The sequence below is a fragment of the Cryptomeria japonica genome, chromosome 9, assembly GCF_030272615.1.
Source record: "Cryptomeria japonica chromosome 9, Sugi_1.0, whole genome shotgun sequence".
Taxonomy (NCBI): Eukaryota; Viridiplantae; Streptophyta; class Pinopsida; order Cupressales; family Cupressaceae; genus Cryptomeria; species Cryptomeria japonica.
This window is the reverse complement of record NC_081413.1, coordinates 320,672,780-320,696,904: the sequence shown is the minus strand read 5'-3', so window position 1 is coordinate 320,696,904 and position 24,125 is coordinate 320,672,780. Positions and strand designations below refer to the sequence as shown.

The 24,125-nt window shown below is 35.4% G+C and overlaps 1 protein-coding gene across 2 annotated transcripts in view; it reads left to right on the top strand.

Moving 5' to 3' along the window:
- LOC131029748 (ultraviolet-B receptor UVR8) overlaps positions 1-21,793 on the top strand; it is a 41,934-nt gene extending 20,141 nt beyond the window's left edge. Inside the window, exons 2-9 of one of the 2 annotated variants that reach the window (XM_057960392.2) lie at positions 8,558-8,602; positions 9,608-9,801; positions 9,993-10,040; positions 18,048-18,120; positions 18,539-18,710; positions 20,410-20,841; positions 20,988-21,179; positions 21,274-21,793. In XM_057960392.2, coding sequence (XP_057816375.2) covers positions 8,596-8,602; positions 9,608-9,801; positions 9,993-10,040; positions 18,048-18,120; positions 18,539-18,710; positions 20,410-20,841; positions 20,988-21,179; positions 21,274-21,358 — 1,203 coding nt within the window. In that variant the 5' untranslated portion in view covers positions 8,558-8,595 and the 3' untranslated portion in view covers positions 21,359-21,793. The remainder of the gene's footprint in view (positions 1-8,557; positions 8,603-9,607; positions 9,802-9,992; positions 10,041-18,047; positions 18,121-18,538; positions 18,711-20,409; positions 20,842-20,987; positions 21,180-21,273) is intronic. The other variant, XM_057960391.2, reaches the window with a different exon arrangement.
- Positions 21,794-24,125: the final 2,332 nt, after the last annotated feature.

The following is a 24,125-nucleotide window of genomic DNA, read 5'->3' as shown; positions in this document are numbered from 1 at the left end:
TGGTATTCTACAATTAAGTTTCTTTTGGATGAATGGTTTTTCATGATCATAAGGGTTTAATTTCAGACTGGCTATCAGATTTCTATTTGTGGTGTTTACCTTTATTCCTAACAATTCAACAAAAATTGCACCTTATTACAATGATACTCAAAAGTCAGAAAAGAGATTCTAGAACAAAAAACTAGTACTTTCAAGAGGATCTGAATTGATTAGCAAAAGAGGCAAGGGAAGCAAAAGTATTTATAGGTTGTGAATGACAAGCAAGAGAGCTTGGATCATTGGCTGCAATAGTAGGACCAATGCTTTCAAGGATATGCAAGCCCTCAAACTATAAGACACGAGGATGGTTTGGAGGGCATCAATTAGAGAAGAATGGTTACTGCCGCCCTCAAGGGTGGCAACTTAATCTTTAGAGGATTTCCAGGCGGGAAGCTAGTTTTTGATGCTTTTCAAGTTCCATCTTGCTAAGTTTCATGATCAAGTGAAAGGAGATATATCTTTAGGTCAGAAAATAAGGAAGAGACACGCTTGGGTTTAAGCAAGCACTATAGTGGAGGGGTTGGAAGGTGGAGTGGGGGTGAGGCGACACAAACTACATGAAAAGGAAAATCAGATAAATGAATAGTTTGAGAAGAGGAGGATAAGATTTTGTTTTTGTTTTTCCAAATGTAGCGGAAGAGGAAAGTGTGTTTTGTATTTGTTTTCAAATGTTGCTGCAATAAGAGATTTTTTATTTTTGTGTTTAATATAAGGTAGCTTTATAAGAATAGTTCAGGTTCACCAAAATGTGAGGTGTATTTTAAACCGTGTAGTTTAATTGACCTTAGTGTATTGCTAAACCAACAAGCTTGTTTACTATTTAGGAAAATTAAAAGGATAAGCATAAGGTGACAATAATAGATTGCTGATCTAACAATACTAGAAATGGGTTTTAATCAGCATACACTAACTAGAGTACTTAAATGAAAAGAGGGTAGAAGGTGCATCTCTGATTTGATGGTTGGAGTTGGAGTTGGCAGAAGTGATTGAAGGCTAGAAAAATGGCATCTAGATGTTTTGGAACGTAATTTAGATTGCATGTTTATGATAGACAACAGAAAATGGTATGTTTGTGGTGGTGATCTTGTGCAAAATGAATCACTGTATAGAAACAGAAAAATTGGCCTATGGAAGCAAAATTGAGAATCTGTGGTCATGATCAACCTTCTATGATATTGACCTGTACATTGCAGCAGTGACCTTTGATTTCAGGAACTTCAATCTTTCTGGTCTATTTGTTTAGTTTGTTGATTGCTAAGTGCTTGCAAACTTCTGATCAAATCGTCTTGCATAATGATATGGGGTTCAATAGCTGTAGGGAAGATAAGAAAAAATGTTATGATTGCTAGGGAATTTGTCTCAAATTTATTCCGAAATGGTATGTTTCAAGCTCCATGTGGTAGCAAATAAAAGGTTGGGTTGTGTGCTTACCTAGTTGTAATGATGCAGAATAAATGTAAATGTTTAACAGATTTTAAGTCCTACAAGCTTCTATAGGTGTGTGTTTTGGTGCTTCTTGTATGGAAGAGGATATCTGAAATAGAAGATTCGAAATCCTACTAGCTTGTCAAGATGCTAGGGATGGAGTGAGGCTGTAAATTTTGGACAATGGATAAAGCTATGGAAATTATAGTGGCCATGGAAGAATAGCTAAAAGTTGCAGAGAGCTCACTTGAAATGGAAGAAAGAGTTTTATAATACTCACTGGAAGGAGAATAGCCGAAAATTGGAGTTCAAATGATAGAGAGGGAATTCCACAGTATCTGTAGAAAGATTGAATGTGATAATAAATATTATGTTGGCATGATTGGCATAACTGATGCAGATGAAGAATGGTGATTGAACCGGTAAAGGACTGTTTGTGATGACATTGTGATGAAGAGATTGAGATTGCATGATCGGATGACTTTGATTAGTTATTTGTGTTTCATTGATGGCAACTGATGTTTACTATGTTGTATTTTGTCATCTAAGTTTTTTTGGTCTATCGGAAATGCCTTACCGATATTATAGACAGTGAATTGGGAATTAGGACCTTAACCGGTAAATGAGGAATGTTTTGATCTGATCTGGCGATTGGTGATGATTGAAGTGTTGCGGTTTGGAATTTGATCGGCACTAAATGGGTCTTTAGAAACAAGTTGAATGAAGAAGGCAAGGTTGTGAGGAATAAAGCAAGGTTGGTATGCAAAGGCTATGCACAAGAAGAAGGAGAAGACTATGGAGAAATCTTTGCACCGGTGGCGAGATTGGAAGGAGTAAGAATGTTACTTGCTTATGCTGCATATAAAGGATTTAAGGTCTACCAGATGGATGTTAAATCAACTTTTCTTAATGGCATCCTTGAGGAAGAAGTGTACATCGAACAACCAGATGGATTTGCTTTAACTGAGGATAAAGATATGGTTTGTAAGTTGCATAAGGCACTGTATGGATTGAAGCAGGCACCGAGGGCATGGTTTGAAAGATTGCTGCACACCTGATCAAGATAGGATTCCAGTGCACAAGTGAGGAGAGTAACATATATCTTAAGACTGATGGAGACAGAGTGTTGATAGCTGAAGTATTTGTAGATGATATAATTTTTGGAGGTGATGATGATTTATGTATGGCATTTGTTGAGGAGATGAAGAAAGAATTTGAAATGTCTCTTATTGGTGAGATTAAGTTTTTCATTGGGTTGCAGGTCCAGCAATTGGATGGTGGAATATTTATCTATTAGAGTAAGTATGTAAAGGAAGTGTTGAAACATTTGGCAGGGAGGATTGTAAACTAGTTGGTACTTTGATGGTGACAGGATGTAAATTGTCTAAACAAGATGATTCACCCTCTGTTGATGAAAAAGAATACAGGTCCATGATTGGTAAGTTGCATTTTGTTGTTCATAGTAGGCCTGATATTGCACATGCTGTTGGTTTGGTTGCTAGATTTCAAAAGGATCCCAAGGAGACTCACTTGGTAGCGGTGAAAAGGATATTCCGGTACTTGAAAGGTACAATAGATTATGGTTTATGGTATCCTTATAAAAATGATTTTTCTTTGGAAGTGTTTACTGATGTAGATTGGGCAAGCAATGTTGATGACCGAAAAAGCACTATCGGTGGAGCTTTTCTTCTTGGAGGTAGATTGGTTGCTTGGACAAGTAAGAAGCAAACATGTGTATCACAGTCAACAACAGAGGTAGAGTATGTTGCAACATCAATGAATTGCACGCAGGCAATCTGGATGAGACATGCATTAGAAGGTTTTAAACTTGATATGTCTGAACGGGTAACTATTTATTGTGACAATACAAGTGCTATTAATATTTCAAAAAATCCTGTGTTTCATGCAAGGACAAAGCACATAGAATTGAAATATCACTTTTTGAGGGAGAGTATAGGAAAAACAAGTCAGAATGGAGTATGTGACAAGCAAAGAGCAGCTTGCAGACATTTTTACTAAACCATTGCCAAAGACTACCTTTGAGTACCTCAGAGATAAATTAGGGGTCAGACCCCTACTCAAGAAAAAGTAGGATGCAGGAGATGCATCAATTCAGTGGGCTTACTGAATATTTTTCACTGAGGATTGATGAAATGGTGGCTACTCCACAGGGGGAGCAGCTTAGATGAGATTTGATGATCGACAATGCATATGCACCTTTGGCATTGCTGTCAAAGGGGGAGAAGAAATATATTAGCCTAAGGAGGAGAAGATGTGTAACAGAAAGGGGGAGAAGAAATGAAGCTTCAGTTCCAGGTGAAGAAGAACTGAGAGAACCGACAGAAGAGTGAAGTACAACAGAGAAGTTTTAGAACTGAGCATCATGATTTTAGTTGAATATGTTGGAGTTTATGTTGGTGTTGCCATCAATGCCAAAGGGGGAGAATGCTGGCATCATTGGCATAACTGATGCAGATGAAAAATGGTGATTGAATTGGTAAAGGATTGTTTGTGATGACATTGTGATGAAGAGATTGAGATTGCACGATCAGATGACTTTGATCAGTTATTTGTGTTGTCATTGATGGCAACTGATGTTTACTATGTTGTATTTTGTCATCTGAGTCTTTTTGGTCTACTGGAAATGCCTTACTGGTATTATAGACAGTGAACTGGGAATTAGGACCTTAACTAGTAAACGAGGAATGTTTTGATCTGATCTGGCGATTGGTGATGATTGAAGTGTTGTGGTTTGGAATGTGAGCTTGTATCATTGTAATATGTATATGACCGAAACCGCATCATGTTTTGGTTATCGGAAATCATGTTTATGATTTCTGTTGTATTTTTGCTAGGGTTTAAGAAGGGTTTAGAGATTGGTAAAGAATTCTCTTAACCGGTAATGATTTTTGGTTTGACGGTGATCTACATCAAGTTCAAATGGTGGTGATGACGTGGCACTAACCGCGTGAAGTGTTTGAAAGATGTTTTGGCACGTTTGGAGAGCGAATTTCTTGGGAATATGCAAAGTGCTTAGCAAAGTGTTCTAAGGGTTTGACTTTGTATCAGATCGAGATGCGATGATCTTTCAACGGTTGTAATTGATTTGTAATTGATTGTAATGATCCATATGATGATCAATGATGATTTGTAATGAGTTGTAAAAGATCCGTGATGATCTATGTTGTAATTCATAGGGTTTTGTAATCGACTAAGTTGAAAAAGTTATTTATGTCAGTACAGTTGATGTTTGTAGTGTCGGTGGTTTTGAGAAAAGTGTGAAGCCAAACCAGAGTATGAGATCTGCCAAAGAGTAGCAGATTTGGAGCTTAATTGGATCTGATCAAGCAAGCAGTTAAGTGCTGTACCCAAATCATTCACTGTTGTTCTCTAACAATTGCAACAGTCAAAATCCCTTAACCGGGTAGGTCCTAACAGGCCTCACATTGTAAATCCCTTAACCAGGTAGCTCAACATCTGAGTGTTAAATCCTCTTGCGAGGTTGATCCTAACAGGTCAAAGCTCCTAATAGGGCTCATCATCTAAATCCCTTAACCGAGTGACTCCTAATAGGGTCTGCTCCTAACAGGGCATCATTGTAGGCTTCTAATCGGGCTAGGCTCCTAACAGGGCGCATTCCGAAAGAGTGCACAATTTATGTGGGTACCAATTCCCATCGTGGTTTTTCCCTATTTGGGATTCCACGCGAAAAACACAGTGTTCATATGGTGAATGTTTTTATGTGCTGTTATGTTTTACTTTCAGTTTATGCATATTGATGAAGACTTGATGAGCTGTTTTGATAAACCGGTTTAACAATTGGTTATTAGTGATTACCGGTAATGGTAAAGAGTTTATTACTGGTTTATGTTTTATTTGAAGAAGTTTTATAAGTTCAAGTTTTAAGTTTGATAATATTGTTAATCCCTCACCCCCCCGCTCTCAGTATTAATCGGATCCTCTAAGATTAACATATTAGTATGCTGTTTTTCTAAAATTTGCACACCTATTAGCCATTCAAAATGCTAAATTGCCATTAGAAGTGATTTTTAATGTTTTTTAAACAGCGCAGTGCACATGGACTCTACCGTAATCATGTTAGTGACTGTGGTCACTATTTTGATTGTATTACGGTTACTGACTAGGTGGACATAAGTTTTTCAAGAAGTTATGAAATAGTTAGAAATAGATACTTAATTGGGTTAGGTCCACATGACAATTTGGCTAAGGGTTCGAGGCTCGAGAATTGGCTAAATGAATTCTAAAACATACTAAAGGATTGGACACTAACATTGGTGTGCAAGATAGAGTGGAAATTGAGGCGATTTTTACTCTACATAATGGTACTATTTATATTGCATGCGTAGTAAAAGGTCACAAAACAATAAAAATCTAGCTTGTTCTATTCAAGATATCAACAACTCAAAAGATTTAGGTAGCAACGACCACCACCAACTTCCTGGGGTAAATCTGACAGCATAAACCTGCTTCTAAAAAACCTTCATACAATCTCCAAACATAGCGTTGGATTTACAGCCAAAATATATCTTCAATTCATGGAACATGAGCACTCTAATTCATGCAATAAAGCAAGGTATGCAAAAACCTCTTCCCCAAAATAGCATGCTTTAAATAAAAACTTGACTAGCAAGTAAACTCAATTCCAACAAAACAAGGAATTGACATATTATATAATAATGTTTTCCTAAGTGTGCCCAACTTTTAACTGAATTAAGTGTGAGTTACAATGTTCGTAAAGGCTTGCAAGGTGTAGAACACACACCTCACATAACAACATACTCTCGATTTCTAGTACCATGTTCTTAGGTATAGAACACTATCTCAAGTTCCCCTACCTCTCAACCAGTCAACCATGTGGAATCCAATTCCTTTTGTACTCTATATGCTGAACATGGGCCTAGGGAAAGGATTTTAAAATTTTAAGTCATCAAGAAACCAAAAAATATGTTTGATAAGCTCATGAAAAAGCATGTTATAAATGCTTACCCTTAATTGATAACTAATCTACAAAAAGGTTTATAGATTACCTTGAATTATCATTCAATTCATTATGATATTGATACTTTTCTTTTAGGTTTCTTCATAACTGACTGTCTTATTGTAAACGATCCTTGGATTATCCTGAACTAAGATACAAACCTGTCAATTTGTGAACTTGAGTTTTAGGGTTTAAAATTTTAAATTAACCCGGGGCCAACTGACTATGATAAAGGATTCTTTTATTATTCGTGGAGCAATTCAAAACTGATCAAATGGATGGTTAGTTTGATCAAATGTGATTCTGATTATATACAATTCTTTCAAACTTGCTTGGCATGCCCAGGTTTTAAATGTGAAGTTTTCAGTTTTTTACTGTCTCCAATTACTACTAGCATTTGACTTTAATTCTTAAAGCAATAGTGAATGTGTTTGGGTAAAAAATGCATTCAAAATTCAAATACGTGGCTTATTAAAGTTGGTTTGTTATATCCTGGATGAGTAAAGGCACTTTTGATCACTTTTCCTATGCAAGGCACGGGCCGAGTTTAGTTGATTTGTGATTGACTTGGATATTCCAATGCAGTACTTTTTAACATAGATTGAGAAATCTCCTTTTTGCTGATTCAATGCAAATTGCTACTGAAATCAACGCACAAAACAATGAAATTTGATTTTTGTTATATTTATAGGCTGCTGCCATCTGTAAAATTTATTCAATTTACATTTTACACATACCCAAACACATGCCTACAATGCTATAAATCAGATTTCGCACCCTTAGATGCTTCAAATGTGATTCTACCTAGCCACATATTCAATGGTGTAGCAAAAGAAATATGCCGATGCCTAAGTTGTATGTGACTGTTTTTTACATCCACTTGCTGTTGGAACAAGGAACTATGCTTGCAATCAACTTAACACATAATTATAATGTTTTCCTTTATTTTAATCGTCTTGAAAGAAGCCAATTTAAATTGAGCAAACAAGTAACACAAAACAACTTCATACACAAAGAGGGACACAAGGTAGCTAGGAGCAACCCAATGGGAGAAAGCTGTAAAAACATTGGGGCTTTTCCTCATTACATCAACTGAAATCAGCGAGATTGCAAGTCAGTTTTCTCTGGAGAGATCAAGAACTCTGTGGGTTACACATCTCTGCAATACTTCCTCCTCCTTGCTGCGCTTCTAAACTTAAAATACTTCATCTCATCTTCCTTACTTGATAGGAACGTGTCCAGCATTTCTTTATGCCAATTGATTTTACTCTAGCTGAAAATAATGCCATTTGGAAGTCCCCAGTTGGCATATTTATGCACAATTTGGATGAATCAAACAGTTGATTCAGGACAACAATCAAAAGGATAACCAATCAATCTTCTTAACTTTCTCACCATTGTCTTATTTGACAAATTCAATGGTGTCATATTTGCTGGACATGAGCTTGACTCAACTGTGTTAGTTTGTATCTTGTTTATAGGTAAAATATTTCTTGATCGAGTTGTCTTGCTTTTCCTATTTCTTCAGAATGGAAGGACTGAATGTTCTGTACATGCCTGCAAAAATCTGTTTTCATGTTCTTACAGAGTCTTCATCATTTGTAGTGTGAGTGCACTAGAGTTTGGTTGTCTTTATGGTCATAAAAACCATGGAATTGTTTTACAAATGAATTCATTTGTTTCAGCTGATCTATTTTGGATCCGTAGTCATTGTCAAATTCTAATGGTGGCATACATTGTTTTCTTTTGCTAAGCTAGTAGTCTTTTGTTCTGAGATATTTCCACTATCCGTTCTTCTGTTTGAGCATTGCATATAGTAAAAGAATGCAACAGTAATTCATTCTTTTTGTTAAACAGTGAGCAAGAGTGTGCTTCATGTTGAAAGGTGAAGGTTTCTTGATTTGGAACTACCTTCTGGAATAGTGTATTGTTCTTGTATTCTTAGTTTGATTTCACAAGATTTCTGTACCTACATCATATACTTTTGCTAGGCATACCATTAGCTCTTGCAAGATAAAGGAATTTATATCTGGTGGATCATGGGTCTTTGTGTTCAAAAAGTATAAACTGATATTATTCTTTATTTTTTTTCAGTTGACTGCTCTTAGCACATTCAAGATGCAGATGCCCACATGACTGGTAATGGTAGATTTTGGACCTATGTTCAAATTTTAATAAATATAAGATGAAGGAGCTTTATGATTAGTATGCATTCCAAATAAGTTCATTATTATTAGGTTACTTCTCCAGTATGTCCAGGGCTAAGAGAGGTCTCATGTTGAAAGCTCTTGAAGTTCTTATCAAGAGAGATGGGTTACACATGGTCAACTAGATGGTAGCCCATGGAGACAAATTACTTAATCTTCATTTAGTAGTGTCAATCTAATGTCTAAATTCTCAGTTTTTAGGCCAAGTGCATCAAATCATTACGTAGTGCATAGGTTTGTCTAAATTCTCAGTTTTTAGGCCAAGTGTATCAAATCATTATGTATTGCATAGGTTGTTCTTACAACGCAGATATGTGAGGGTTTTCTGGATTCAAACATGAGTTTATGTTATTAAAATTTGTAGCCTCATTAATTAGCTCATCATTAGGCAAAGCACCAGTGGTGTTTGGAGCCTCACTAATGGGCTTATCAACAGGAAAGATGCTCATTAGGGAGGCTATGAATGTCACTGGTGTTTTCCCTCACAATGCATTACTAAGGCTCTTAAGGTTGGAAACAAAAAATCTTATGCAGTTGAATCCAGAAATCCCTCTTGCAATCATTCATTGGTATTCTAAAAGTTTTAAGTAGGTTATGATGTAGGTTACAAGCGTCAAGAACAAAGCCTATGATACAAATTTCAAACTGTTGATGATAGGGCAGTGGTTTGTATGTTTACATCTAGAGCAATTGTTTAGAAGGATGTCAAATAATTTCTCAAAAAGGTTAATACGATCGTAAATTACTATGAAATGATGTTAATATTCTGAGCAATAACATATTGTGACCATCATACACAAACATGCTAGCTAGGCTAAATGCTTGGAGGATTCATTGCTTTGGACAAGTGATTTTGTTGTAATATACTCCAGATTGATTTTCTTGACGCATTTGTATTGTGGTAATGCCTTAAATGTTTCTCTACTCTTAATTGCAGGTTCTAATGTGTATGGTCAATTAGGAGATGGAAGTGAGGAGGACAGCAAAACTCCTAAAAAGGTGGATGCCTTAAAAACAGAATTTGTGAAGTCAGTGGCTTGTGGTGCTCATTGCACCGCTGCGATTGCAGAACTTCGCAATAAAAATAACGAGACTCATTCTAGTAGGCTTTGGGTGTGGGGAGAGAACCAGGTACTTATGAATTTGATCTTAATTTTTCAAGTTTCATTAACTTCCTTTTAGCCATCCTTTTACACCATATCCAGTTTTCATTTTGTTTTTGTTGATGATACATTCTCAATTAGTTGTATTTCTTGTTACAGTCTCAGATACAAATTGTATCTTCTGTTTGTAACTGAAGAATACAATTTCTCATCATGCAGGGATCAAACTACCCACGTCTTTTCTGGGGAGCTTTTTCTCCAAATACAGTATGTTCTAGTGACTTTTAAACAACAAATTGTATACATTACTTACGATCCATACTGATGGGAAGTTCACTTTAAATAATTGTAAAGCTAATTAAACTGAATCATATGTGCACATTTCTAATGTATTCTTTGCACATTGAGATTATTTGATCTTTACTATGTTCGTGTCAATCCACATGCTTAAGTGCTAACACGAACACACTTTACTACACCAAGGATTTTTTTCAATGCTTATAAGGAAACCAAAAAAGAATAATGAAACTATATTCTGTAATCCCACTTTCATGGAAGGTAATAAATTACAGTCTAGTTATGATTTTATAGGATTGTAATCACATAAACATGATTATTGTTGGTGACTGGAGTTGCACCCACAAAAACCAAGTTCTTTTAACTAGAATTTGCTATTTGAAAATTGGATTACAAAGTGCGCATCTACTCATTTTAATATTAAGTACTAAGGAGTAAGGATGATCTATACCACAATAGATATCAAAGCTAGAAGTCTTACATTATTTGTAAGCTTCTGTGAAGACTTAAATGTCAATGATAATGAGTAATCAGAATACTTGCCAAGCAACTTGATGCAACTTACGCTTTGTGTTGCATCTAGCTATCAGAGGCATCCACTTTTCTGAATTTTATTGTTATTTTAGAAGCACAATTAATGAAACAATCAGAACACTAATGAAATGTAAGATGGTTGCCAGCTAACCCACAATAATATCCTATGAAGCTAAACTAAACCTGCTGATGGGTCCTCAAAATGGCCATATTTCTGTACATATTCATAAGTCCCCCTCCCTATTTTTTACCTGAAACTGCCTATAACCGTTGAAATGAACTTATATATTTGATATAAACACAATTGCTTAGGTACTATACTTATTTGTTTATGATCGAATTTCATAGCTTTTTAAGATGAAATAGGTAGAATCATAGTCTATGTTTGGAATGAGTTTTCTTTTGGTGTCAACAATGTATCCAAATCATCAGCTCTTGCATACAAAATATATTATTGTACACCAAAGGGATGTTTTAAAGTTTTTTGGTACATTTTCCGTCTGTAGAGAGGAAATTCAGGAAGGTTGACTTGTGCATAGCAGAGTACGCTGTTATAGCAGACTAGGGACAAGTTTACTAGTGTTATCTAAAGAGAACAAATTCTCTGTTCACATTTGTATATCATCACATTTATGTTGGGAAAAAGCTGTCATCACTCTTCCTCTAGAGTTTAGAAGAGGATTGTGCCACATAAATTTGGTCTCTCTAATGTTTGTGATTTTTTTCCTCCAATTTCCTTGTATCTTATTTCCATTATTATGCTGTAGTGAAGAAGTGGTGATCGTTAGAACTTAGAGCACTAAATTTAATAAGTTAATTTTTTTTTGCAGTAGTTGCAGCATGCTTTTAAACAAGCATTCATGTATTTGAAGAATCTGTGGTGAGTTGTTTCAGTTATAAGTTGAGAAATTACCTATGTTCCATAGTGTTTCTGGGACAGGGATGGCAGGAAAGGAGGGAACGCATTTCCAGTACCACAGGAAATAAAAGGTCCTTTTTTGGGGGATGGTATGGGACAGCAATTTTATAAAAGGGAAAATTTAAGAATTTAAATAATTCATATTATAAGACATTCATCATATTCAATATAGAACCATATTCCATGACATTAGAGTTGAATTGAGAATTCAAATGAGATTCAGCACACAAATCAACAAAATTTCATTGTTTCTGTTGCCAAAGTGCATATATAACAAGTACAACAAAAGGCCCATCAGAGGCAACTTTAATCCTCAACCTAGAAACCAGTGTAGTATATTTTCCTTCGTGAGACAGTTAGCTGATATCCACTGTTGTAAACAGCCTGTAAATTACAGTCATCAAGTAGAAAACAGTGAAGGTTTGCTATTCTTCCCTAAAATCGACCGGAAGACATCAAAGTGAGCAGCATTTTTCCTTCCCATAACCGCAACATCAAATAGGTATTCTTTTGACAAACAACAAATGGTAGGCTTCAGTTTAAATGGTTGAATCAGAGAGCTTCAAGATTAATTCATTCATATCAATACAGGTAAAATTTGGTTTATTCTTTGCAATAGCAGATAATCAAAATAAATTGTGACCCAAACAAACTTTTTGTTAAGAAAAACAGGGGTAGAACAGAGCAATATTAACCTGCAGCAAATTAAACGGAGAAAAAATACCGAACACACAGACAGCACAATTTGCAGCATCTACAGGAACGCAGGTTTCTCCTTGTATTAGTTAATTGTAGCAATATAATTAAATACAGTTCAGTATCTCTAAAAGATACTCATTCCTCGTATATTATACTCTGCATCCACCAATACATATCTATGCAAGACATGTTTAAGGGCAAATGAATGTGACCACCTCCCTTCCCTCTTCTGAACCATGAGAGATGTAACACCAGAAAATGGAGTGGTGAACTTCACATCCAAACAATCTCCTTCTTGAAGTCCGATCATGTTGCACATGACCATACTTGGAGATGCCACTTGCTTTTCAAAGCTCATTGTCACATTTTTCTGAGGCAAATAGAAGCTCAGCATAGCTCCAGCTTCTATTTTGAAACAACTTTAGTAAATGCATTTGCAGGATTTAGATTAGTATGCATCTTCGCCATCTTTATCTTACCCAGTTCAAGGACACTTTGAATAAAATGACATTGAAGTTCTGTGCTTTGTCCATGAATGAAAGGCTGGATTTTTTGCCAAGTGAATTGCACTTTTGCTGTCACTGTACAAACTGAAATCTATTTGTCTACTATAGAAGCTAATAACTGTTGCAACCACATGTTCTTAGCTCCTTCAGTGATTGCAATATTCTTTGCTTCCATGGTGGAGAGAGCTAGCTCCTACAATCTAGAAATCCAGCTGATTGCTGCCCCTCCAAAAGTAACCACATACCCAATGGTAGATTGTTATTTATCCAAGACACCAACCATGTCTGAGTCAACATATCTTTGTAATTGTGCATCATGTCATCTAAACCTTAATACATGATTTGATGCGCCCTTCAAATATCTTGGAATCCATTTTACTGTCTGCCAATGAATTTGTTCTAGATTACTCATATACCTGTTGACCACTCCTATTGCATGAGCAATGGCGAGTCTTGTGCAGATCATAGCATACATAAGGCTCCCAACAGCAGAGGAGTAAGGCACTTATTCCATGTATTCTTTTTCTTTCTGTGTCTTAGGACACAACTCAAAAGATAATTTGAAATGATTAATGAGATGTGTACTCACAGCCTTAGCATTCTTCATGCTAAACCTATTCAGTACCTTTTCAATTTTTTTTTCCTGTGACAATTTTATTTCCTCCAAATTATCTTTGATAATTTTCATTCCAAGGATTTGCTTTGTAGCACCCAAATCCCTCAGTTATTATTTTTTTGCCAACTATTCTTTTAGTTGGCTAACTACAACAATGCTAGTTTCTGTCACTAGCATATCATCAACATACAATAACAACACAATTCACCATTCTCCAAAGTCATATAATACGCACAAGGGCAGATTCACATCTAGTAAAATTTTGGTTAGCCATAAATGAATCAAATTTTAAATACCATTTTCTAGGAGCTTGTTTCAACCCATGCAAACTTTGATTCACTTTTAAACCAAATCCTTCCTACCTTCTACCTCAAAGTCTTCTGGTTGTTTCATGTACGATTCTTCCTTCAAATCATCATGAAGAAAGGCTGTGTTGACATCAAGTTGCTCCAATTCAAGATTGTAAACAACTGCCATATCCAACATGGCTTTGATAGAGGTCATTTTCACAACTGGATAATTTTTTTTTGGTGAAATCAACACCCTTCTACTAATCATAATGTTTGACCACCAATGTAGCTCTATATCTTTTCTTCCCACCTATTCCCATCTTATTTTCAATGCTTTCCTATTAAGATGAAGGGACACCAAATCTATGTATGATTTGCCATCAAAGTTCCAATCTTATTTCTCATAGCTTGCATCGATTATTTGTTTTCTTCATCTTCACAAGCTTTTTCAAACCGAGTAGGTTCAATTTCATTGCACAGCAGCAAATGTGAATGGAATCATTATATTTTGTTGAAGGCCTGCACTCCCTATAGACCTTCAAACTTTGAGAAATCAATTCCTATGGAGTACCCTCCTCATGAATACCAGTGGGATGATCTTGCTCTTCATTATCATGGAGATTTGGGGGTTGAACTTGTGGTTGTATCTATGGATGAACTTGTATGTGGCTGATTTACAATCTCCTTTTGTTTGAACATACTCCCATTTGTGATGTCTTCTAATGGAATATACTCTTTTTTTGGTATGCCTTGTTCTTTAATTTGCCATTACCTTTTCAATGAAGATCACATCTTTACTTTGTATGAATTGCTTGATAACTGGATCCCACAACCTGTAACCATTTTTTTAATATCCATATCCAATGAAGATACACCTTTTAGACTTCACATCAAGCTTTGTTCCTTTTCCTTGTGGGATATGAACAAAAGCTTCACACCTGAAATCTTCTTACCCAACCACTTCTCTTCTGGAACTCCAAAATCCAAGTGAGAGGATGGTCCTTTATTAATCAAGTACACTGCTCTATTTACAACCTCAACCCAAAACTGTTTTCCAAATCCAGCATTTGAGAGCATGCTCTTTGCAAAATGGCTCTATTTAATCTTTCTGTTGCACCATTCTCTCGTGGTGTAAGAGGAACTATTGTAATTCGTTGAATGCCATTCTTTGCACAATACTTATCAAATTCTTTAAAACAATACTCACCTTCGTTAGCAGTTTTTAAACATTTAATTTTACAACTGGTCTGGTTATTTACAAGTGCTTCGAAATTTTTAAACATACTGAAAACTTTAATCTTTTTTTAACACATAAACCCAAACCTTCCTAGTGCAATCATCTAATCAAGTAAATTTGACCCACTAATAGATGGTACCTCAAAGGGGCCAGAGACAACCAAATGCACTAATTCTAATAGTCGTGACTTCTCATATTTCTTGGTAGAGAATCCTCTGCTTTCCATATATACAATGCTCGCACAACACCTCAATCTACCAATTTCAGAGCATTTTTGCTCATGTGACCAAGCCTCTTATGCCAAATCTTTGTTCCGCTGGCTAAAACTGCCATTGCAACTCCCACTTTTGTTTGATCCTCTAGCACATACAAAGTACTATATTTGTTTCCTCTAGCAATCACCAAAACCCCTTTTGTTCCCTTGCATACACTAGACTCAACAGTGATACTACATCCTTGAGCATCCAATTGCCCAACTGCAATCAAATTTCTTTTGAGTTGGGAGACATTTCTAACATCCTTTTGTAGCCAACTATTGACATTCTTCAATTTTAGTAAAGCATCTCCCTTGCCAATGATTTCGCAAATCTCATCATTACTGAGGTAAACTTTGCCAAAGTTGCTGGTTTGATAATTTTTAAAATACTCCTTGCGTGATGTAGCATGAAACGATGCTCCTACGCCAAGCAACCAAACATCTGCAGTAGCTTCTGCTATAGACAAAACAAGAACACTTGCATCTTCTTCATGAGCTGCATTTGCCTCATTTTTTTTGATTGCTTTTGGACTGTTTTGTTTTTCAATGACTAGCAATTTTTCGTCATGTGACCTTTACTGCAATACCAACAGTTGACTTTTCTGCCTTTAGACTTTGATCTTTCGCTATGATTATTCTTCCCTCATTCTTGTGATCTGCCTTTGTTGCCAGTTACCAAAACATCTCTTGATGAGGTTCCTTGATTTTTCCTTAACATGTCCTCACTGAGAAGAACCCTAACAGCATCATCAAATTTTGGCGTGCTTCCCTTCTTACTAGATACCGAGTTGCTAACAACCATAACAACTCCTTCCCAACGATCAGGTAAGAAACCCAACAACAAGATAGCCTAGACCAAAATTCGTTCAAATGATTCATTGATTGATCAAGGTGTTGAATTCGTTCAAATGATCTTTGACATTACTGGCTTCATTTTTTAAATTGTACATTTTTCGTCTGAAATACTTCGTTTGAAGCAGAGGCCATCTCATACACGTCTGATAGATGACCCATAATCCTTTTGCTGTTTTCTCTGTTGCAACATTAAATAAGACATTGCTGGATAAAAAGGAATAATTGTTGCCATTGCCTTCAACCCAATTTTTTGTAGTTTTCCTTTGACATTCCGGCTGGTTTTTTCAATTTTCTTTCCAGCGTGATTGAAAGATCTTTTTAGGTTAATAGAGCTTCAAGCTGTAATTTCCACATCCCAAAATTCTGTCCAGAGAATTTCTGAATCCTCCATTTGTCTGCATCCTCCATTTCTTTGGCTCACCATCGTCTACACTGCAAAAAAATGTGCAGGATACTTCCTATGGCGTGTGTAGGATTTTAACAAGGAATCTGCTCATTTTCCCCTGTTCTGATACCAATTGTTAAGAAGAACAAGGGCAGAACAGAGCAATATTAACCTGCAGAAAATTAAGCAGAGAAAAAATATCAAACACACTGAGACAGAAGAATTTATGTGGCTAACCACATTGGCTACGTCCACGGGAAAGGTGGTCTCTTGTTGTATTAGTTAATTGCAGCAATACAAGATAATACAGTTAAGTATCTCTAAAAGATGCTCATTCTTCATATATTATAATAAGCATCCACTGATACATATGAAGTGACCGCAGCCCTTCCCTCTTCTCATCAATGGGAGATCTAATGTCAGCAAAAAGGGTTGCACTTCACATCTGAACACTTTTTGTTGTGAGTTTCATTGTGTCTGTTTGAAACACTTTTTAATATCAATAAAGGTTTTGTTTTCAGTATCCCCCAAATATTTCAGCTGTATTCTGGTTTGTTTTAATAATTAAAATATCAATACCTTATATATCAGTTTCAAGTTTCAGCTATAGATTTCAATAACACAGGATTCCAGAAATGTTATTCACTAGTATCTCGAAGCCCCTCTACTTTTATTTTCCTCTACTTTTATTTTTTGGTTTTATGGGGGGGCCTGACTTCCCTCAAGATGGCAGCAGATGTTTCTTAGGCATCATTGTGCCCCTGAAATGTTGGGGATGGGGATGCATTCCTGTGTAACACAGGCAATTACAGCTTACTCCCTGCTTCCTTTGACCAAATCCCATTGAAGATTATCAGAAGATTCAATTTGCTTTCTTGTATCGTAAAGAGCCTTTTCTTTGTTTAAGATTCCACTGTTGATTTTGAATATATGTATTTGATTGTATGAATGTTAGGTTCCATTTTCTTCTACAATAGCTTCAGCCGTAATCTACCACTTTAAGTACACATTACTTCCATAAAATTGCAACACTGGGATTACTTGGCCTGTAAAGCAACATGTATACCTTTCAAATGATACCTGGTTATGCAGTAATAATTGCATGCCTTGATTACAGTGATTAATTGTTAAACTATTATTATTAATGAAACATTTTATCATTGTAAATATCCAATACTGTAAAGTGACGAGATGGAGGAATTGGAACTACCATTCAGTATACTTTCTTTTTGTAGTTGTATAACAATATGTTGTTTCTTGTATGTTCAAAGCTTTTGGTTTTTTGGTGTTTACTCATTGCATAATATTAAAATTCCTATGTTTTAAATACATGTGTTGACCCAGGGATCCCCTGAAATAATCCAGATACCTGGTTAGAAATCCCTTCCTTCCCACACATCCATGTCTGGGAAACTCTATTTAACATTTATTATGTCTATAAAAGACAAAGATGTCTTAAGCATCCTTCGCATAAAGTTTTTAGAACCTAGGAAGAAAGTGAATCTGTATTTCTGTAACTCATTCACCTATTACCAGATGTAACTTAGTATTTTTGATATTATTGTGTTAATTGTAAATCATTGAATACATTCGAAAACAGTCTTTCTTAAACTTCTCTCTGCAAGAATTATATTTCTTTGGGATCAATAAATATGATAATATCATTATATGTACTTGCAGATAATCACCCAAGTTGCTTGTGGTGCAACACATGTGGCAGCTAAATCAGAGGAGGGTGCACTGCAGACCTGGGGTGAAGCTTTTAGAGCCTTGGTGTCTTACGTTATTTTTATACCTTGATTTTTAATGGGCATTTATACTTTTCTTGTAATTTGGTTGATATGATATATTTTTGTTTGTTGGAAAATTTTCAAAATCAGAAGCAAATATTCTTAAATTGTAAAAAATATTTCTGGAAGGATATGATAATTAACCTAGGTAGAGGATGTTTACTTAAGGAAAGTTAAACATCCCAATTACTTTGGAAATTGAATTGTGGGACGGATCACCAAGTTTGATAAATTACAGTACTAATAATATTATAGTAAGGTTCTAACAATAGTATATGAGAAACTGACATAGTCGGGCGATTCACTTTGAAGAAGTGACAAAAGCATGAACGAGTTCTTTTCTTGTTAATGTCACTATACATGTTTGTTTTTACAAACCAGGCTACAATGAATATGGTCAACTCGGGAGAGGGTTTTCTTGTGAGGGACTACAAGGTGCTCGAATTGTAAATACATTTTTGAAGTTCCTTGATGAAGCCCCTGAAAATGTGAAGGTTACCCAAGTTGCTTGTGGGGAGTATCATACGGCAGCCATTGCAGACAATGGTGATGTGTAAGTTCAAATTTCAGTATATTTCAACCTCATGTCCTCTTGAAAGTTTCAGTAGGAGAGATGTCTACTTGGTACATGAATATGAAAGGGAATTCGGGAAATCGTCAAAGTTTCTCTTTTTTAATTCAGTTTTCCAAAGATTCTTGCAAGAAATGGCTTATTCCCTCTGTGGTCAGTTACTTCCTGTAAACTGGGAAATCATGTATTTGTTTTGTGTGGTCACTGGTCTGTTAACCTTGGGAACAAATTTTCATTGTTTTTGGTGGTTTTAAACAGGTCTCCGTGGAATCTAGAATTTTATGGTTTGCAATATGGTCTAGTTTATATTCAGTTTGTCACGTTTACATAGTTTCTGTTCCATATCAAAATGCATATCAGGAAACTTATCATGGTAGTTTCTAAGTCATGTCTGTAGTGCATATGGATCCAGCTTATACAGATGGCATAATTATGACAAATTTGGGAATTGCAAAAATGAAAATTTAAGTTCTGTAAGTTTACTTATTAGAAATCAAATAGCTGTAAGGCAAAGTTATTTTTTTCTCCACTGACAATGTTTTTATTACATTAACACCCAGACTGCAGTTCGGACAGTTGGGAAGTAGATTCCATTACTATCAAAATTTTCATGGAGCGAGGAAAGGTGTATTATATCACCATTAATTTGCACTATTGATGACCTGGGTGCTATGAATTTGAAGATAATGGCTCCACAATTAAATTATAATATTATGCAAACTATGGCTTGTGTAGAAAATAGAGCATTTGACACCAAAATTTACTTCACATTCAAAATATGGGATCGGGCATGACCAGTTCAGATATACCAAACAAGGATACAATTTTTAGACAGGAACTCTCAAATATGACTTTTTAGATGATTAAAATAAAGTGTTGTTGAATTAGTTAAATATACCAGTGAGTTTGTAAAATATGTGAAATGGGATTTGAAGTTGAACAGCTCAGTTAGTCTGTTTCGTGTATTTTAGGCGTTCCATTTTGTTTGTAACTTTGTATTGACAGGTGATTTATACGTGGACTTTCTAAATAAAAAATAATATTTAGTTCTTTTGGTCTTGCAATATGAATGGGTGTGTTCGTCTGTTTATGTTTATGCGTGTAAGTGCATGCATTTGTGTGTTCGCAGTAAGTCTACATGCACGAATGGGTATAGGTGGGTGTATGTGCATGTGAGTCAGTTTCTCTAGGTGCAATTTGAGGCCTCCTTCATTTATGGTCATAAATTTACCCAGATTTTAGACAAGATAATAGTTTAAATTTTATACTTTTCTATATTGGATTGCATGGTCTCATTCTTTGCTACTATATAAATCATGTGTGCCATTTTTTACTTTTGAATTGAAATGATTGGAAGCTCTTTTTGATGACTTGGCGCTTACAATCACAATTCTGATTGTGAAGTGACCATTCAGAAACGTCCAAAACCAATGAGGTGATTTGCTTAACTCATTTGCAGTTATTTATTTAACTGAGCAAACTATTACATTCCATGGATAATGAATGGCTCAGTTTACTCCACTTCCAATTCAGAGACAACAGATATTCAGCTTAACGAACTTTCTAAATCATTCTCTCTATTGTTTTTTTGGTTTCTTCGGTCAAAGTAAATGCTTACACTGCTTCGTAAATGCCATTCTTCATTTCTTCCTGGACTCTAATTTGTCCTTGTGGGCTACAGTTATACATGGGGGCTGGGACACATGGGTCAATTAGGGCATCGCTCTCTTCACTCTGGAAACAAAGAATTATTGCCTCGGCGGGTTGTTAGCTTGGAGGGTATATCAGTCAAGGATATTGCTTGTGGTGGTATCCACGCATGTGCTGTCACTGTTAAAGGAGCGTTGTATGCATGGGGTGGTGGGCAGGCAGGTCAACTGGGGTTGGGTCCTCATAATGGTTTCCTTTCATGCTTAGCTAATGAAGCGGAAATGTTTTTGCGGAAGATCCCAATGCTGGTGCTACCTATGGGAGTCCAGCTTGTCACATGTGGTCATTCACATACACTGGTCTCTATGAAAGATGGAAGGATTCTTGGATGGGGTTATAACAGTTACGGACAGGCAGCCACTGATAAGACTACATATGCATGGTATCCATCTTCTGTTGATTGGTAAGTTGGTATGTTGACTGGAATTGAAGTCCATCATCTATGTTGATTGTTGTAAGCACCGTGACAGCTTCATTATATAATAAAATTTGCACATATTCTGAGCGGTGCCTTGTTCAATAAGAAACATCTTATTTTGTTTATCACAGGTGCATTGGAGAAGTGCACAGGTTGGCTGCTGGAGGAGGTCATTCAGCTGTGTTGACACATGCATATTCTTTAAAGGAGCTATGTGAGTTCAAACTTGCAGATAATGTCACCTTATCAAGTGCACCGGAGATTAAAGAGATTGCGTCAAGGACTGGATCTGATGCATTGGCCCGGCTTTGTGAAAGATTCAGGTAGTCTTTTAGCTGACGTCTTCCCATTTATAAAGTTGCATAGAGATGATAAAAGATTGAAGATTTTTAGAACTCCAATGTGTTAATTTTGCAGGGAGCAGCAACTTAGTGGAGGTGATCATTCATACGATGATGAAGAGGATGGGCATGATAGATCTCCCAAGAAGCCAAACTGTTAACTTTGCAAATACGTAATGCAGAGATAGTCCTGTTTTATATCCCATATATTTGAGGCAGAAAGTTGGGAGGTTTTGTCTACATTTGCCATGAACTTACTGGGATTATCTGCACCTCGGTATGTGTCTTAAGACTTTTGACGTTGCTCTATTGTAAAATGATATAGAAGTATTTATCCATGTCATTCATTGGTCTAGTCTAAAAACTGGAGAGATTTTGCGGGACTTGCGAGCCACTATGGGTCGCAAGTATCTCGCTAGAAACTCGGAAGGCGAGGACTTGTTGAGTTTTGCACAGAAAAACTCACCAGTTCGTACAAGCAGCTCTTTTTTTCTCCATTTTTTCTAAATTCATTTGCATTTTTCTTGCTATACATTCTTTACATTTAACAGTATTATTATTGATATTTAAATTAATCATATATAATATTTTGCCTAGTTTTTTTGTCGGCTTCCAAGATGAAAGAAAAACTAGTGTATTTTGGTTTTGTTATTTCTACTAGTAGACTAGAGATGAGTCTAAAGAAATTTAAGGGTATTGTAGAATGACCTACACTAGTAGGTATTCGAAAGGTTAGACGTTTTTATGCTTTAACAAAAATCTAGAGGAAGTCTATGAGGAATTTCAGTGGACTATATGCCCCTATCATTGATGCTATTAAAGTTGATAAAAGAGTTTAGATGGACCATTTTAGTGAATAGAAGTTTTGAGCTGATGATCAGATGATTGGTTTTGACTTATGACAATATTTTCAACTTGATTGTGATACAAGTGGGAATTGTAACTGAAAAAAATAAGGTCTTTGTATAATTTAGGGAGAAAATGAATAATGTTAAGACAAAATATTTCCATCGATGGTTAGTGATTTTAAATAATTGTGTGAGCATGGAATAAGTAGAGGCATTATTTGTCATGTGAAGGATTTGTTATATATACAATATATAATTAATTATTCTGGCATCTCAATAGTTGAGTCAAAGACATGTCAAATGTTGGTTGAATTTATATAATTAGTCATTTATGTTCAAACATATAATTAATAATTCTAATAGAGTGGCATATCCATTTATTAGAACAATAATTTGTTGTTGATGGAAAAAGAGGGTTGAAGTTGTTGATCTTGATATTGAATAAGTTGTATGGGATTTGTATTGATTTTCTTAAGGTATAGAAAGTATGTATGGTATAAATAAGATTGGACTTAATTTGGATATAATTAATTGATCTAAAATTTGTTGAATTGGTTGATTATTTTGATATTGGGAATGGAAATCATTAGTGGCATAGGTTGAATACGTAGTTGTCATGAAATTTGTGTAAAATTGTAGAATTTGTTAACAAGAACAAAAGCTAAATAATTGGAATGTGAGATAATATCAATTATTGCCTATTGCCTATTGCCTATTTTAGAGATCATGAGATGATGCTAGTTTGGATTTTATATTGGGTTTGTTGAGGATTTGGGAAAGATTTGATTTAGTTTTGTAGTAGTTGATAGAATTTTTTAAAATGACACATTGAATTCCTGGTAAGAAAACTGGTAGATGTGGTTGATTTTTGAGAAAAAATATGAGATTACATGGATTACCTAAGAGTAGTGTTAGAAGTTTGATTTGTCATCCACAAATTGGACATATTGAAGTTGTGAATAGAAGTTTTAGAAACTTGTTAAGGTGTTTATCGAGTGAAAGAGTAAGCATGTGGGGCTTGATATTATTTCAAGCTATTTTTTTTATAATAATTTGGTGGACTAAAGTACATGAAAGATGTTATTTTAACTTGTATATGGGAATAGTCCAAGAAATGTTTTGAAATTGATAGACTTGAACAAGTTGAAAAGATAGAAGAAATGTTTTGAAATTGATAGACTTGAACAAGTTGAAAAGATAGAAGAGCTTTTGGGTGAGTGAGTACAAAAAACAAGATAATCTGATTAAGTGGAGAGGTATATTAGTTGAAGATTTAAAATACATGTTCAAAGTTGAGGCAGCTATATTCTTTTTTTTGCTAAAAGCCTTGTATGCAAGAGAGAGGGGCCCACTCTTAAGTTACTTGGAATGCATGATGCAAGGGTCAATCTCGTATCAACCCCACACACCCACCCACACATATATGTATGTATGTATATACACATGTGTGTATGTGGTTTTTTGAATGCAGGACTCACTTTTCAGTTACTTGAATGGATGATGCAAGAGTGAATCTTAAATGCAATCTTGTATCAAACAAAAATATTTGGATTTAAATATGTTGTAATTTGTAAGCATTTTCAAAATGTTGCTAGCATTTTGCATTATAACATTTACATATATCTCATGATAGTTTCAAAATAGTACTTGGAGGCCTAATCAACAATCATCTAATTGTGTGCCATTGCTTTCATAGCCACTCAACACCAGTTGAACACAATGTCTTTAAGTTCATGTTGAGCATGTCTAGTGCGTTTGATGTTCTATTGTAGTTTGCAATATGTTATCACTGTAATTATTCTTAATTGAACCATGTACTAAACTATTTCAAGCTTAAGCCAAATCAAAAGTCTTGTCTTAAGATATGTTCATGAACAGAGTTGTACATGTTTCAAGGAGATTCACCTAATTCTAAGGTTGACTAAAGGTTCAAACTATTTAATGTGGGCTAATTATCCCCAAAACATGTATATAGGTGATGCGCTACAATTTTTCATTGGTTCACCATTTCTACATCTTTCTTCCTATGAGAAGGTGGCCTATAAAAATCATTATGGGTTAGGTAGCTCGTAAGAATAAT